A 17,117-nucleotide genomic window follows, 5' to 3' on the forward strand; every position below is an offset into this window, starting at 1 on the left:
ATCTGTATTTCTATACAATAATAATATTTTACACTATGTTATATTCACCACAACTTAAATGAATTCATTTACAGAACTTTTCTTAAATATAAGTTTTAGATGCATCTTTCAGTTGGAGAGACCTCAGTTTATTTTATAGTGTTTATGAATAACATCAGTTTCTGTCTGTCTATCATAATCAACCTGCAGTCTATTATAGCCAAATCGCTGTACTTATTAAACTAGAAAAGTTTTCAGGAATTTTGTAATAAGATCACTTAAACTCTGATGGACCTGTCACCTTGACTATGCAGCACAATCACATAATATGTGACCTATGTTTTGTCAGGCCTTCATTTGTTTCATTTCTTTCTGATGACACATGGTTGTTTTTGTCACGATTCCCCGTTGTCTGCTCAGTGTTCCTCCCCTGTCACCGGTCCCAAACTACACTTCCCATAATCCCCTGCTCTCATCACTGCCAGTGTCATTGTTTCCACCTGTGTTTAATTTACTTATCATCATCCTTCTGTATTTAAACCCTGTTGTTTGTTCATTTGTTGTTGGTTGTTGTATGTTATGGTTGTCCTTGATTGTGTTCCTGCCCGTGCACTCCGTGGTTGTGTTTCATGTTTATACTTGTTATCCCCTCGTGGATGTTTTGTTTGTTCCCTGTGTTGTTCAGTTATTTTGAGTTACCCTGTTCACCCTTTTGTTCCTTCATTAAAGAACTGCATTTAGATCCTCACTCCTCGTCTGCTTCATAACAGTTTTAATTGTGAAAACAGCAGCTTTGAGACCTTGACTACAAAATGGTAGGAAAACATCAGGAGAGCGTGTTTATAACACATTGCCACAAAACTGCCATCTGCTGTTTATATCATACAGTGCAGTGGTGTTCACAAGCTTGAGTCCACTAATGTCAACATTGTTTCTTTGTTATTTCATTAACATTTCGAGCGAAAATTGAACTGAAAATTAACATGAATTTTATAACTTCTTAGAATTTGGTTTTCCCAACTCAAGCTGGCATGGACTCCACAAGTTTGTACAAAACCAGATGGACCATGTAATCCCAGCCTGGCCTGAGAATTTTCTGAAAAGCATCTTGTGTGCTTCAGTGGAAAAACTAAAAGTATTTACATACTGATGGTAATTTAGATCAATAAAAAGAGATGCACAGACATCTTGTGGCCATCTGTGGTGGTTCGCCTGCTCAACATCTCACTGCCAACACATTATTTCATCCTTTTTTACACACTGAAATAAATGTGTGTCTAGCTGGAATAAGACCAACACTGTTACTTCATTTGCAGCTTTATTAAATCAAGAATGTAGGCATTCACTCATACCCCTTAAATCAAGAACGTAGACGGCCACGGCATTCGCCCACGGCATGGAGAAGATATCAGTATTGCTTCCTGTATTTCTAGGATATGTGTAGAATTGTTACTCATGCCGCATGCACAAAAAGCGCAAAGTGGGCTGATATGCACGATGCCTTTGAAGAAAGCATTCATTTAAATTAATAGTTCACCCAAAAAGGAAACTCATCACTTATTCACCCTCGTGCAAACCTAATGTGTATGACTTTCTTCTGCAGACAAACAAAGATTTTTAGAAGAATATTTCAGCTATGGGGCCATACAATGCAAGTGAATGGTGATTAGAACTTTAAAAAAAGCACATAAAGGCAACATAAAAGTAATTCATAAGACTCCAGTGCTTTAATCCATGTCAACTGGACGATATGATAGGTGTGGGTGAGAAACAGAACAATTTTTGGAGCTTCAAAGATTTTGGTTACCATTCACAGATTTGAGATATTCTTCTAAAAATCTTTGTGTTCAGCAGAAGAAAGTCATACACACCAGGGATGGCATGAGGTGAGTAAATGATGAGAGAATTAATTTTTTTGGGTGAACTATCCCTTTAATGTAATTGGCACTTCAATAAATACAACAAATAAAATTCTAGTTCATATTTACAACATTTAGTAAGATATTTCTGATTTGTGCAGAGAAGTCGTAAGCAAGATGAATCTTTGTGATAACAATATTTTTCATAATGAAAACAAAATGCCAAAGCAATCAACATTAGTGGTATGAAAACAATGTTTTTCAACATAAGGCTCAAAATATCACAGGACAAAGGACGCTTTAGTTTATTGAGATAGCACCATAAAAACTGCATTGCGATGTCATGGTGCAACTAAACTGCAATTTGGGACATCTTTTTATGCTGGAAATTTTCAGTTTTATGTAAAATGAACCAGATGTTGACAAATCATTCAGTAAACATTAAAAAGTTGAGACAATGATATCATAATCTTTTTCTTTTTAGAATCACATGTTAGAGAAATATGTCAGTTTATCAAATTCAAGATTTATGTGGGTCTCTTTCTGTGCCACTAGCAGCGCCAAAGGGAACAGAGCTTGGTTCTAGAAGTAAAATATTTTTTTTCAAAGGGGAATTGATGATTTGCGATTATTTATAAACCTTTAAAGCCAGACTTTCTATGAGCGCCAAGGTTGTTAATTGATGGTATATACTTCTGCTGCATCCATCAGTCTGAGTTATTTCAACTTTTTACAAAATTGCACTTAATAGCAGAATTCCTGGTGAAGAACTACACTTCCCATGTTCCTGCAGAGAAAGATCATCCAATCAGAGAAAATCGCAGCAAACAAACCATCAAATGTCAAAATGTTGTGATATAATTTAAATATAACTTTAAATCAACATTTTTATATTTCGCCATAGTTTTTAATTCAATGATGTCATTTGCAATGCATCGTGTGATTGTAGTTCATTTCCTCATGAAAGATGTGAAGTGCACAGTCTTGTATCTTTGTCTTTTTATCCGATTTTCAAATAGTTTTGCTTTAGATCAAGATTTGTAATGTTGTGATTCACCTCGGAGCTGGTTGGTTTGGTTCATGGCTTAGAACTATTTTATGAAGTATTTTATGAAAAGCCTATGGAAAAAATGAATGGGAAAAATGGGAACCAAGATGGCTGAAAAAGGGGGTGCACCCATGGGCACTTTTAAGTTCTATTGAAAAATAATTACTGTTTTCAAAAAGGTTTCCCTAAACACCCTATCTTCCATTGGTTGATCACAGATAGTCCCACCCCCAAACTCACTCTATCGGTTGAGTCAATATTAGAACAAACAGTTGTTTAAATTGGAATCAACCTACAAAATTGATTGATTGTTTAATGGAATCAACCTACAAACTCACTAGTTGTGTTTGTATATTAAGCTGGGATAGGATAAAGTATTTTAACATTAAAAGAACTGGACACTTCAACTTTAAAACATTAGACAAATTCAAATGTTCATTAAATCTGTCTTTGAAATAGCAAAATGTTGTAAACCAATGGGATACTGTCATTTTTAGTTAAACATTGAATATGGTAATGTTTCTTTCCCGGATCACATGTATTAAGATTCCTTGAACAGATATCACAAGTAAGGCTATGATTTCATGTTTCTTCCTGTAAAATAATCTTATATGTACTCACAAAATACCATAAGATCACTAGGGATAACAGAACAGGAAAGAGAGAAAACAATTTATCATTTTCTTGGCTTTCTTTTCCGTCTTTGTAGGAGAAAGTCTTGCCTCCTTTTCTCTGCGAGGAGCTCTTGAATCCTTTTATTTTGTGTTTTCTCACGGAACGGCACTAGCTTTCTGAGAACAAAGTGGTTAAGTGCGACTTCGTTTAGACCGACAATTCTGTAGGACACATCAATGGAGTTATTTTCCTTTTTATCCTCTGACCTATGGAGAGTAACTATGGCAGGAGGGCTTGTTGCAGTAACTCTAGGCAGTGGTGTTGTCATAATAGTTGTGTCAAGTATTTCATCATCAACAGTACTGGTAAATATCGAAGTGACTGGCCAGGGCTCTGTAGAAAAAGAGATGGACTCTGATGATTCTGATTCTGAGATGTGTTCTGCTGAGGCACCGCTCCAAGTTTCCTCCTCGTAGAAGGGGGCGCTGGTGTCCTCCTTGTAGGTGGGTGTGCTGGTATGCTGGTTTTCCATGGTGACAGTATTAGTGGTGCAAGCGATTGTCATTCCTCTCTTTAGGGTCAATGGTTTGACAGTGGTTGTGTAGCCCCAAGGTGTGGCAGTGGTACTGGGTCTTCTCCACCTGCTGACAGATGGTGTGCCTGCTAAACGGCTGCTGTGGGTGCTGGGCTTCAGTGAGGTCCTGTGCATCTGTGTGGTCTGAACAGGAGCTGTTGCAGAGGGGGTTATGGGAGGTGCAACAGTAGTGTAGGTCCAGGGTCTAGTAATGTTGAATTCAGTGGTGTAGTTGCCCTCATTGCAAGACTTGCAGCACATCTGTCTATAGCCAGGATTGGAGCAGTACTTACTTAAAACCTCCATCCGACAGAACACAGACTTATCTCCTTTACAGCGAAACCCTGGAAGACAAACCAACAAGAGGCTTGTGTTAAAGGAATAGTTCACCCAAAAATACAAATTCAATAATCAAATACTCGCCCTCGTGTTTTACCAAAACCTCGTGATTTTATAAATTCTGTGCCGTACAAAAGGAGATGTTAGGCAGAATGTCAGTATCCGTCACCATTCAGTGACATTGCATACTTTTTTTCCATACAGTGAAAGTGAATAGAGGTTGACATTCTATGCTCCACAGAAGAAAGTCATATGGATTTGGAACAACATAAATCAGAATAATTTTTGAATGCACAATACTTTTAAGAAATTATAGGAATCTTATAAGTATCTATAAGGTGATTCTCACTAAACTTGTCAAGAAAATTTCTTGCTCCTGTTTTAATTCATAATTAAAATAAATAAATAATACATAATATTTTGTATAAAGAAAATGAATACTTTTTTTTAGGCCATTGAGATTTTTTTTTTAACATAGTGACATCATTTACACAACAGTTATGCACATTTTACCCCTCAATTCTCATTACTGCAATGCGAAAAATATAATATAAATATAAATTCTAAAAATATTTAAATATCATATAAGTACTCCCTTGGTACCTTTCACTTTAGCTGATTTGAATAAAAAAAAAGAAAAAAAAAAAGAATTTTGCAAAAACTTTTTTTTATTAGTTTATGGTGTTTGAGTAAAAATATTACTTTTACAATAATTAGAGTTATCATAGAAAACCATGGAATAGTAAATGTAAAATGTCTCAAAGTATTACGGTAATAAGAATTGTGGTGTAAAATGTGCTTAAGTATCCTGAAAATGTATATATATATATATATAGTCCTTAATGTAGGTTTCATTGCCTTTTTGGTTTAGATATCCCCTAGACATTTTCTGACAGGTTTCATGAGAATCACCCAATATGAAAAGGAAAGAAATGAGAACACCAGGAAATGAGGAAAGAAGTAAAATTCAAATTATTCAGTTATTCAGCCAGAGAGGAACAACACAAGCATCTAATTATCAGTATAAAATTATGAAGCACAAGTTCAGAGAGTATTAATATTTATTTTTACTTGACTCTTTATTCCCAAAAACACAGCTGACAAGAAACCACATTAGTTACATAGAGACTTTCTGTCAAACACAGAGCGTGTACAAGACAACACATATCATTTTGCTCAGTACAATGTAAACTGCTTTGAAAATGTCACACCATTCACAGTTTAGTAAATACTTTGGTAAAAAACCTCTTGACACCATCAAATCCATTGGAATAAGTGACACAATTCTGAGGGATAAAACTGTAAAAAAATTGCAAATGGAAATGGCACATCCTGGACTACATTTAACCAATCACATTTTGCAATCGCAGATACCGAAAATAAGATGCTACAGTCTGGAGCATAACAGCTTTGACAAATACGCCCTACAGAGGCCAGCATTTGACAAAGATTTGAGAACTGACTCATACTAGAGCCAAATGCTGCATTCAAATCCATGGAGGGGATTTCAAACCTAGGTTAAACCAAACCTTCCAGGTTAAATTAAAACAGTCTTAATGATTAATAATGTGGCTAATAATGTATTAGATGTGAAGTTAGTAGAAGGTGTAATTCCAGAAAAGGTCTGGAAGAACAGTCTAAAATAAATGCTACCATTACTGCCATTTGTTTTTTTGTTTGTTTTTAATTGCAAAGTTTGTTTCCAAGTCCTGTGTGTTTGGATAAAGGAGGATTTTTTAGCCTGGACCCTGTTATATTCATTTCACTCTTAATTACAAAACATAATATTCTTAATCAGTATTCTTGTCTTGTTTTGCAGTAAAAATGTCTAAACATCCTTAAAACATGGTCAATTTACTAAGAAGCACAACTGTGTAAGAACTTGTTTTCAGAGAATATATCTTGCATTAAGTTTCTTTTTCTGACTGTATTGGGGAATATTTTTTCCTTATTTTAAACAACCTCTACACAATTTCTTTTTTACATTTATGCTTAAAACAAGAAAACAAAAAATAATAGTAATAAAAGATAATGTGGTAAGTAAAATAAACTTAAGTCAAGATATATTCTCTGAAAATACATCTTAAAGGGATAGTTCACCCAAAAATGAAAATTCTCATAATTTACTCACCATCCAAGATGTGTTCTTCTACAGAACACAAACAAAGATTTTTTGAAGAATATTTCAGCTCTGTGGGTCAATACAATGCAAGTGAATGGTAACCAGAACTTTGAAGCTCCAAAAATCACATAAAGGCAGCATAAAAGTAATCCATAAGACTCCAATGGTATTACATATGTCTTCTGAATTGATGCAATCACTTTGGGTTAGAAATAGATCAATATTTCAAAACGTTTTTACTATAAATCTCCACTTTCACTTTCAGAATATGAAAGTGGAGATGTATAGTACAAAATAACTTTAATATTGATCTGTTTCTGACCCACACCTATCATCTGAAGATATGGATTTAACCACTAAAGACTTAAATTTAAATTATTCCATTATTTATTTATTTTTGGAGCTTGAAAGGTTTGGTCACCATTCACTTTCATTGTATGGAACTACAGAGCTGAAACTTCGGGAATTCTTCTTAAAATCTATTTTTGAGTTCAGAAGAAGAAAGTCATACTCATCTGGGATGGCATGAGGGTGAGTAAATGATTAGAATTTTCATTTTTGGATAACCCTTTAATGTCTTTTGCAATTTTGCTTATAAAGTAAATATGTCTTGTTTTAAGGATATTCAGGTATTTTTTAAAGACAAGACAAAACTATAATAGCATTTACCTGACACACACATAGGCAGACATGAATAAATGTTATAATCCTTTAAAATATCACAATAACCTAAAATACAGTCTTATATATATATATATAATCATCACTTTTCAGTTAAGAAAACCTGCCCTGCAAGGTATACATAGATAAATACAATAATTTATTTTAGTAACTTGTGTAAGAGATAACAGTCATTGAATATATTAATGTTACTAAGTATATTCAACATCATTAATATAGATACATAATAGCTGTATAGTTAATAAAAGGCCTTCAGACACATGGTCTGCATTGCTAAAGTTTTGTTTTTCCACAGACTTGCAGTCATGATACAGCAAAGAGACCATGATATAATCAAAATATATTAGCAAGATATATAGCAGCATCTGACTCTCTTTGCTGTAAACATCCATATTTGTTGTTGTTTACCTTCTATCCTTTAGCTGCCTCTTTTTGGATTTCATGGGTATACAAACCGAAAGTGATACCCATATCTTTTCAACCAAAATTAAGGCAAAATTGTCTGATGTGAGTGGAAAAATAAACTCTTTTGCTGTTTGTTATTCTTTTAACCAAGTTATATAGAAGCGTGAGGTATTTTTTTTCTTCAATACAATGTCAGATCAACACGCAACCAATTTATCAAATAAAAATGCAAGAGTGATAAAGCATGCACCGTCATACCTAACATTTTGGTCTTTTCATAGAACGTACCAGTCCTCCAGAAAATATACAGAAAAATAATTTGGGTAAAAACCAGCTTAAACAGAATGAAACATCACTGTAGATGCTGCGTCATCTATTGTGATTTTACCCTGTATACTCAACTCTCAAGATCTTAAAACTTTTTCCAGAAAAAATATATACAAAAATACATAACATATAACAGTCAATATAAGTTGGAGTTATGACCTTTGATGTCTTTTTAGTGATAAAATTCTTTACGCTCATATTGTATATGCATATAATTGTGTTTACATAAAATTCAGTCACCAACAATCCCAGATCACCTCCCTGACACAGAAGGGTTGTTTCATTTATTGAATAGATTGGTTGATTGATTCTGCCTGGAAGTCGTCACAACAGTCTTATCCATATTACCTGACACAGAATTACCATCGAGGCTCCTCAAAACAAGGCCCCTTTCCTCATAGGCATTTATCGCCCTCTTTCAACTCAATTTAAGTCGCCATGTTGACCCCTCAGCCCTGTACAGAGTGAACAAGGGCCGAGAAAAGACCCACAGAATTCCCTTAGACGAAGGAGAAGTTAGGTGAAGGAGCAGACTCAGAGACACAGAAGTGGTCAGGGCATAGTATAACAGAGCCATAGCGTAAGAGAGAGAGGCAGGGTCCAGGAAAGAGCAGACATGCAGCAAACAGCAGGCTCCTGATTGGAAAGTGGCCGTTTACTTGAGGAGATCTTGGGAGCTGGGAACTCAGGGTCCGCTCTGGAGAGCCACTGGATGAGGAAGTTTCCTTTGTCATCTGAGTTTTGAGATAGAAGGGCAAGATGATTTAGGAACAGCTTAATTTTTTTGGATTAAAGGGATAGTTTACCCAAAAATGTAAATTCTGTCATCATTTAGTCACCCTCAAAATCCCCCCCCATACATTTTTTTTTTGTCAAGTTCCATAAAGGGGGAAAAAACTCCTAAAAGAACATAAAGCACCATAAAAGTAGTCCATATATAAGCAATTTTAGTAACACTTTAATAAAGGTTACATTCATTAACCTTTTAGCTACAACTAACAACAATACATTTACAGCATAACCAATCTTGCTTAATGTTAATTTCTACATATACAGTACTAAAAAATATTTCACATTAAAAGTATGTTTTCATTTGTTAATACCCCCCTGATGGAGGGAACGAGAGGCTGTGTTGATTGTAGTGACACAAGGGGCTTCTTCCGTGAGCCTCGGATGCTTCTGAATATGAAAAAGACCAATGCCAAATTGGCGAACAGTATTTGCATGTCCCGCCCCCGGACATACAGGTATACAAGGCGGGATGTGCCTCTGTTCAGTCAGATTCTGCACTGAGGAGACGAGAACAAGGTTCGGCCATTACAACAGCTTGGTACAGTGTTGTGGCAAGAGGGACACAACGTCTCGTTCCCTCCATCAGGGAACGGGTTTACACTTGTAACCTAGACGTTCCCCTTCTGTCACTCACTCGACGGTACGATGGGGATATACCCGCTGAAACCGTGCCCGCTAAACTCCCCAAATCACCTCCATCGCCAGCCGGGTCGTCCTCAATTTGTGAGAAGAAGGAGCAACATGGGGGCAGCTGGAGTGACGTTTCTTTTAAGAAAGGAAAGCCGTGACTGCAACGATGCCATGGTCAGTTTCTCGCAATGAGTACACGAACCATCCACAAATGGTGCCTCGGTGTGATCTTGCCCCAGACACACAAGGCAGCGCCTATGGCCGACAGAAGCAGAGAGATATCTGCCGCATCCAGGAACAACTCAAAGGTGGAACGGCATCTTAATAAAGACACGTCTTTAAAAAGACATTCAGCGCTAAGCGTCACTCTTTTATTTTCTCTTGAAAATAATACTCTTTTAGAGGAGTGTTTGCTCTTTTAAAAGACTTTCAAAGCACCTAGGGGTGCGGATTGCACTGGGGTGAAAAGGAGGGAGAAAGCCACTGGCAATGCACTGTAGATCCAACAGGAAGCTCTCTAGAGGTGAAGTGGAACAGAGTGAGGTTTCAGCTCCCTGAACACACACAACCGCGGAGCTTGGCTCCGAAGAATCTCAAGACGTGTTTTTCAAGTTTCAAACTAGATTTTTTTTTTACTTGACACAGTAACCTAAAACAGTTTATGTTTATGATGTGACACAAACAAAGTGAGACGTCCCAAAAGCAACCTTTTGACACAGGTGCACATTTACACAGGCTTAGAAAATAATTCTCGGACTGACTGACAAATTAAAATTGCGAAATGTATTGCTGCGAACTGTGGGCCAATGATTGGCATATGTTCAATAATATGGAAATAAACAATATATCTGATTCTATCAATGGAGTCTTATCAATGCTTTACTCATCAGCCACAATAATGAAATGCATTTTAATTACAGGAATTATTATATATATATATATATATATATATATATATATATATATATATATATATATATATATATATATTTAATTTTAATTATTTAAATAATTTAATGATTATATATATTATATTATTGTTATTAGAGGGGCTTTCTTTGCAAATATTTATATATAGGTTTAATAGTGATAAATTTGATTAATTAATCAGCATACCATGTAATACATTTGATGAAGATTTTTAATCAATTGACAGCCCTAATTTTTATATTTATAATGTATCTATAATTGACACCTAAACCTCATAATGAAATATACTTTGGTCTATTCCTCACACAAAGCTATTGTATGGCTTCAGAAGATTTGGAATGCACTGCATGAGTCGTATAAACTACTTTTAAAATGCAATAATGATGTTTTTTAATCCTTTTTGGAGCTTGACAGGTGTGGAAATGTTACGTAAAGATTTTTCTCCACATGTGTACCATGAAAACAATAAAAGCATACAAGTTTCAAATGACATGAGGGTGAGTAAATAATGACATCATTTTTATTTTTTGGCGGAATTATTCCATTGAGGAAAATAAAGTTGTTGTTTTTTAAGAGTCATAAGTGCATTAACAGTTGCTTTACAAGCCACATTGGACACTCACTTGGACATGGCGCCAGCTGACATGTTCTAATGCTCTCAGGTTTGGTATCCATGCAGATGCCAATGGCATTGTCAGGTGTGCTGCACATAACCTGCCGCTCCTGAGTTCCATTGCCACAGGTCACTGAGCACTACACACAAATGAAGAACATATGCTCATTACACATATAAAAACTCATTGTAGCATTCATTTCATTCTCAACATTAATGTCAATTCTTTATTCTTTATTGTATGATGGTGTGGCTGGGCTTTTTGCTTTATAGACACAATGCAGAGAGTTATTGGGGGGAGAGAAAGGAAATGGTAGGCATTGTATGAAAAACCTGACCCACACACACACTTACCTGAGACCAAGGTCCACTTCTCCATTGTGCAGGGCACAGGTGCCGATTACAGGAACGGCGTCCCTCTGGCCGGTCGTCGTTACAGTACTTGGCGTTGACAGGTTTGTATGATCCGTCCACCTCAGGTCTCACACAGCGCACAGGTCGAGTCTGAGATCCAGTCTTACCACATGATTTACTGCACTCCTCCCATTCTCCTGTCACCCATCTGTTATACAGAACACACACACACACACACACACACACACACACACACACACACGCTAGTTTTAGCATCAGACAGCACGCCCAATAGGCTGCATCGTTTTAAAGCTCCGTCCACTAGATTTCCCACCATATTTAATTTCAAGAAAAAACTACTTTTCCTCCTAGACCGTTTGTCCGATTCCCTAGAAAATTTGCATGTATCATCAACAAAATCATCTACTTATGACAAAATTTTTTATCATGATAGACCTAAACGTTCTAGTATAGCTCATGAAGAAATTCAATGGTGAGCTCGCCAAAATGGACATTAGGCTGTATCTACGCAACGCTTGAGCATATTTACATGAAACATCTAGGTTACTGTTGTAACCTCCATTTCCTGGAGGGAGCGAGACGTTGTGTCAAAGAAGCGACACTAGGGGTCTCTCTTGAGAGCCTTGTGCATCTCTGAACTTGAGAAAAGGCCAATGAGAAATTGGCAGACAGAATTTGCATGTCCCGCCCCCAGACATATGGGTATAAAGGGAGGAAAATGCATCTGTTCATTCAGGATTTTGCCTGAGGAGCCGACAATGAGGTTCGGCCATAACAGTGAATCGGTTCAGCGATGTGGCCGGGAGGACACAACATCTCGTTTCCTCCATCAGGGAAAGGAGGTTAAAACAGTAACCTAGACGTTCCCCGTCTGTCGCTCACTTCGACGTTGTGTCGAAGAAGAGACACTAGGGGTCCAATTTTAATCACGCCATGCACTGAACCGTGTATGTCCGCTGTTGACACAGGTGCAGGCAGGCAGTTGCGTGCCAAAAACGACAGGCCATGTCAGACTGCACGTACCCTTCCCCAACGCCCTATAAGATCGGCATAGCCTTCTGGTTCCCTACGCCCCGATGTGGGGGGAACAAGGTGACGTGCCAAGCATGGGAGCAAGCCGTGACAGTCGTGCCTTTTCTCTCTCTATGTTTCTCGCATAGAGTTAAAGCGACTGAGGCCATCTTAAAGCTATCACACGCATTGGGGAAGGCGTTCTTTCCCAATTCCTATTCTTTCAGGGGGGAAAGACCCTGCGGAGACCACACCTGCCCAGGCTGGGGGAGGTAAAGAGTGGTGGAATACATCATATGGGATTCAAAGTCGCATGTGGAGAACGGCACGGTGGTAGATCCTACCTTATTGGGAGGGAGGAGTTGCTACAAACACGGCGACCGGGGGGCAGTGACGACTGCCCAAGGGAGATGCGGGTCCGCTCGCAAGGGGACTGTACCACGGAAAATATACACAGGGGGATAAGTCCACACGGGGGCCCGACCTGTGGAGCACCTATTCCAGTACAGAGTAATTTGAGTACTCTCATTGGGTTTGGTCGGGGAATTCCTCCGCTGAATTCGCGGACCAGAGGGCTAGGGAGGAGTCATCTAGGGAGCTGAGTTAGTGGGATTTCCTGGGATAAGAGCGCATGATATTACCTCAGTGGAGGGAAAGGGCGCTAGGTGCAAGCGGTACACCCGGTCAGTTGTTACCGCGTTACCAAGTTGTACCGGCTCGGACCTGAGAAAACACGGGATGAAACCGACTCAACCCTGAGATTGTAAAATCTCGTAAAGGTATTGGGTGTTGCCCACCCCGCTGCTCTGCATATTTCGGCTAAGGAGGTGCCTTTGGCCAGTGCCCACGAGGATGCCACACTAAAAAACAGAGGTCTGTCAAGGGTCCGAGTCTGGTGGCAGGCGGGGGTGATAAACACACGGTGCGTGCCGCGGTGCCATGCTCGTCTTGGGACTTGAGTGCTGAAGTGGTCTCATATGCATCAACCCCAGCGGCACGACCGCCACGGAGGAAGCCATATGCCCCAGGCGCTTCTGGAAATGTTTTAGAGGGACCGCCGTGCCTGGCCTGAACAAGGTGAGGCATTCCAGCACTGACTGCGTGCGCTCGTTGGTGAGGAGTGCTATCATTGAGACTGAGTCTAACTCCATGCTGAGAAAAGAGATGCTCTGAACCGGTGAGCTTGCTCTTTTCCCAGTTGACCTGAAGCCCTAAGGCTGAGGTGCCTGAGCACCTGGTCCCTGTGGACGCACAGTAACTCTTGTGGCAAGAGCTGCCTCTGTGACCTTCGTAAAGAAGCGAGGGGACAGGGACATGCCGAAGGGGAGGACCTTGTACTGATACGCCTGGCCGTCGAACCGAGCCCGCTGCCATCCCCAAATCGCCTCCATCACCAGCCTGGTCATCCTAAATTCCATTGGAAAAAGGTGTGATGCGGGGGGCAGCTGGAGTGGCGTTCCTTTTTAGGAAGGGAAGCAGCGATCGCAACATTGCAGGGTAAGGTTCTCGCAGTGAGAACACGAACCATCCACAAATGCTACCTCGTGTGATCACGGCCCAGACACATGAGGCAACGCCTGTGCCCGTCAGGAGCGGAGAGCACTTGACCGCAGCCAGGAACTACACGGGGCGGAAAGGCATCATTATAAAGACGCATCCTAAAAAGGACGTTCAACGCCGCTGTGTAATGCTCTTTTAGAGAATTAAACTCTTTTACAAAAATTATCTTTTAGAGAGTGCTGTCGAGTGCTGTTTTGCATTTCCCTCCCTTTATACCCGTATGTCCATTGGCGGGACATGCAAATTCTTTCTGCCAATTTCTCATTGGCCTTTTCCCAAGTTCAGAGATGCGCAAGGCTCTCAAGAAAGGTATATACCAATCAAGATTGGTATATGTCATCACTAGCATGACATGAGGGTACCTACACAGTTTCAGAACAGCGCCACCTGGTGGTTTAGAAATATGAAAAATGGCTAGTTTGGCCTTAAATCATGAAATTGGTCTCTTTAGATTCCATGGGGCATACAGAGTCGAATGATACCCAATTTGCTATGGTCAGCCATACTTCTTGTCCACCATTTTGAATTTAATGTCAAACCTAATTTTTTTTATCTCCTCCTAGGCCATCCATCTGATTTGCACTGATTTGCAAATTGTTGTGTAACATCTTGGGTTTCTCATGTCAAAAATTTTGTTACACAAGACCCAAACCGTTCTTGTGTAACATATAAAATAATTATATGGCAAGATGCCAATAAGGATCCGAGGCTGTATTTCATGAACACTTTGGCATATTGACATGAAACTTCATTTGTGGAATTGTGAATAAGCCCTGACAATATCATGTCAATTTGGTGACAGCACAACCTATTGGTCAAAAGCACTTGTATTACAGTATAAGTCATTAAACTAATGTCTTTTTTTCAGCACTTAAAATAATCATCAGAATCCTAAATTCAATCAAAGTTGTTAAATAATGAGTGTTTTTTACTATCAGAAGAACAAAAATTCAGATCTCAAATCAATACACATTGTCCCCTTTTTATATTGTTTTCTGTATAAATGTTTACAGAGTCTGCCGTGCCAATATTTGAGTTAAGTTTTTCACACCAGCCTGTTATTGTTGTATAATGTATTTGAGATAACCCTGCCCCTAACTGGCACATGAAAACAAAACAATCGGTGGTTGGCCGCTTTATTGTCAGTCACTCTGTCAAAGTGGGTGGTTCATGACCAGAATTATTTTTTTGCCTCAGGTCAAAAGTCTGGCTATGGAAGACTAAATTACAGCTAATACACTAATCATCTTTCTCCTGTATCCTCGTGTCATTCTCTGCCTCTTATCTGGACATTTACGTTTAGAGGTTAACTTTATGATATTGGTTAAAAACTACCACATGGCAAACCCTGCATGCTTACATTGGTTCTGAGCACTCCTTCTGGTTACAGGCTCGACCAATGGCTCGAGGTTTGGGTATGTTGGAGCACAGCGTGCGGTGCACCATTTTGCCATCCGACTTCCTTCGGCACCCAAAACGTGTGTACTGTTTCCCTACAAGCCAGAAAAACAGACACAATACATGCTGCTGTACCATTGATCCACATTTCACACAAAGCTCTTGTCTATATGTCATACTGCAATGTACCTCCGCCACATGGCTTGGAGCAGTGCGACCACTTCCTCAGAGCCCACTCAAAGTAGACCGTGTCATCCTGAGGTAGGGTATTCTCCATTGATGAAAGTGGATCTTCCGCCAGTATGTACTTGTATGAAAGTGTGACTTTAGAAGTACTCTGGGAGTGAACCTAGTGAAGATGTTTGACATTGTAGAACTTTTTGTACTTTTTGAAATGACAAACCTTTTTAACACCATTTCTCACACCACAATCTTACTACTATTATTTAAATCTGCAATAGTACTAGTGGTCTTATCTTTTCTTAAAGCCCTGAAAAGTGACTGAGACACAAACACTATGCCTAACATCTCCTTTTGTGTTCCATGGATGAAAGAATATCATAAAGGTTTGTAACAACATGAGGGTCAGTAAATTCAAGGAACTATTCCTTTTAGGTAAAGTGTTTGTATTGGATTTGTATCCTTAATTGCCAGCTTATGTAATTTTCACAACGCATAGGGCCCTATTATAAGAGCACCAGTGCTATGCCATGAGTGATACATGCAAAGTCAATGGGCATGGCAAGGAAGTTTTGGTATTTTCATGCAATCATACGCTACGTGAAATTGCACACGCAAAGCGCTAATGGGCTGGGTCAAGTGTAATTTAATTCTGAGGCTCTTCTCCGGTTATTGCACTGTCTATGTCTTATTATTTAGTCCATTCCCTGTCAAGTACCAGCATTATAAACAATTACAGCACATTCATAAGTTGTTGGTAGTGTAAATGGACTGTATGCAATGAATTAGCAGAATAGAATTATGAACTTAAGAGTATGTCTGCAGGCAGGCATATTTCTATGACAGTGACACGCTGCTTTTATCAGAATGGAATTCTTGTTAGGATTTGGATTTATGCTCTGTTAAATGATAGAGAATGTAAGTATTATTAATAATTTACTGACACACAAATCATGGCTAGTATTAACAGTGATTGTACCAGAACGCACTTCACTTCTACTGGTTGATATTGATTTTTAATAAATGTATTGAAACACAAACAAATTAAAGCAAAAATGTTTCTAAATTCTAATTCTTATGAGACGTTGTGCATGGACGTAGCATGTAGTGCTGCTTTCACGCAATGGTAATGAACAATTTTATAATTATTCCTATTATCCAAAAATGTTATAGCAATATAAATACAATACTAGCGTATTGCTCATTGCATACTGCAACATATACATTGTATACTGCCTAATATTTAAAACAAATGATGTATTATCAAAGCATAATTATTACATCCTGGAGGACAAGTTCAAGTATAATACAGTTATGAACATAGACTAAGTATCTATCAATTAGCACCTGCTACTGACACTCAGCAATCAGTTGGTCAAAATATTTTAATACTCACCAGATTGTTCTTGTTAGGTATGAGGGTGGATATAATTATCATTCTCACCATGATAAGAACTCCATATTTGAGTGGTCCGGTTGTCTGGACCGTCTCCATGTCATCATCGTTGGTGTACTCCCATGCCACACCTTTTTCGATCACTGTACGTGACTCTGGAAAATCTCCCTCGTCATTCAGAAAGAGATGTTCTGTGGCTTGGTTCTTCACCGCTAGGAGAGGACAGTTTAACTTTCACTACATGCAGTGAAACTCATAATAAGGCAGTGGAAAAAACGATCAA

At 38.6% G+C, this 17,117-nt stretch overlaps 1 protein-coding gene across 1 annotated transcript in view; it reads right to left on the minus strand.

Moving 5' to 3' along the window:
* Positions 1-1,260: 1,260 nt before the first annotated feature.
* Positions 1,261-17,117, minus strand: part of LOC127628054 (A disintegrin and metalloproteinase with thrombospondin motifs 2-like) — a 97,078-nt gene continuing 81,221 nt past the window's right edge. The window contains exons 16-22 of the mRNA XM_052104714.1: positions 16,883-17,046; positions 15,448-15,607; positions 15,221-15,353; positions 11,269-11,476; positions 10,925-11,054; positions 8,609-8,683; positions 1,261-4,419 (exon numbers count right to left, since the gene is read on the minus strand). Of these exons, the coding sequence (XP_051960674.1) occupies positions 3,563-4,419; positions 8,609-8,683; positions 10,925-11,054; positions 11,269-11,476; positions 15,221-15,353; positions 15,448-15,607; positions 16,883-17,046 (1,727 nt within the window). The 3' untranslated portion in view covers positions 1,261-3,562. The remainder of the gene's footprint in view (positions 4,420-8,608; positions 8,684-10,924; positions 11,055-11,268; positions 11,477-15,220; positions 15,354-15,447; positions 15,608-16,882; positions 17,047-17,117) is intronic.

The sequence above is a fragment of the Xyrauchen texanus genome, chromosome 34 (assembly GCF_025860055.1).
Source record: "Xyrauchen texanus isolate HMW12.3.18 chromosome 34, RBS_HiC_50CHRs, whole genome shotgun sequence".
Classification (NCBI taxonomy): Eukaryota; Metazoa; Chordata; class Actinopteri; order Cypriniformes; family Catostomidae; genus Xyrauchen; species Xyrauchen texanus.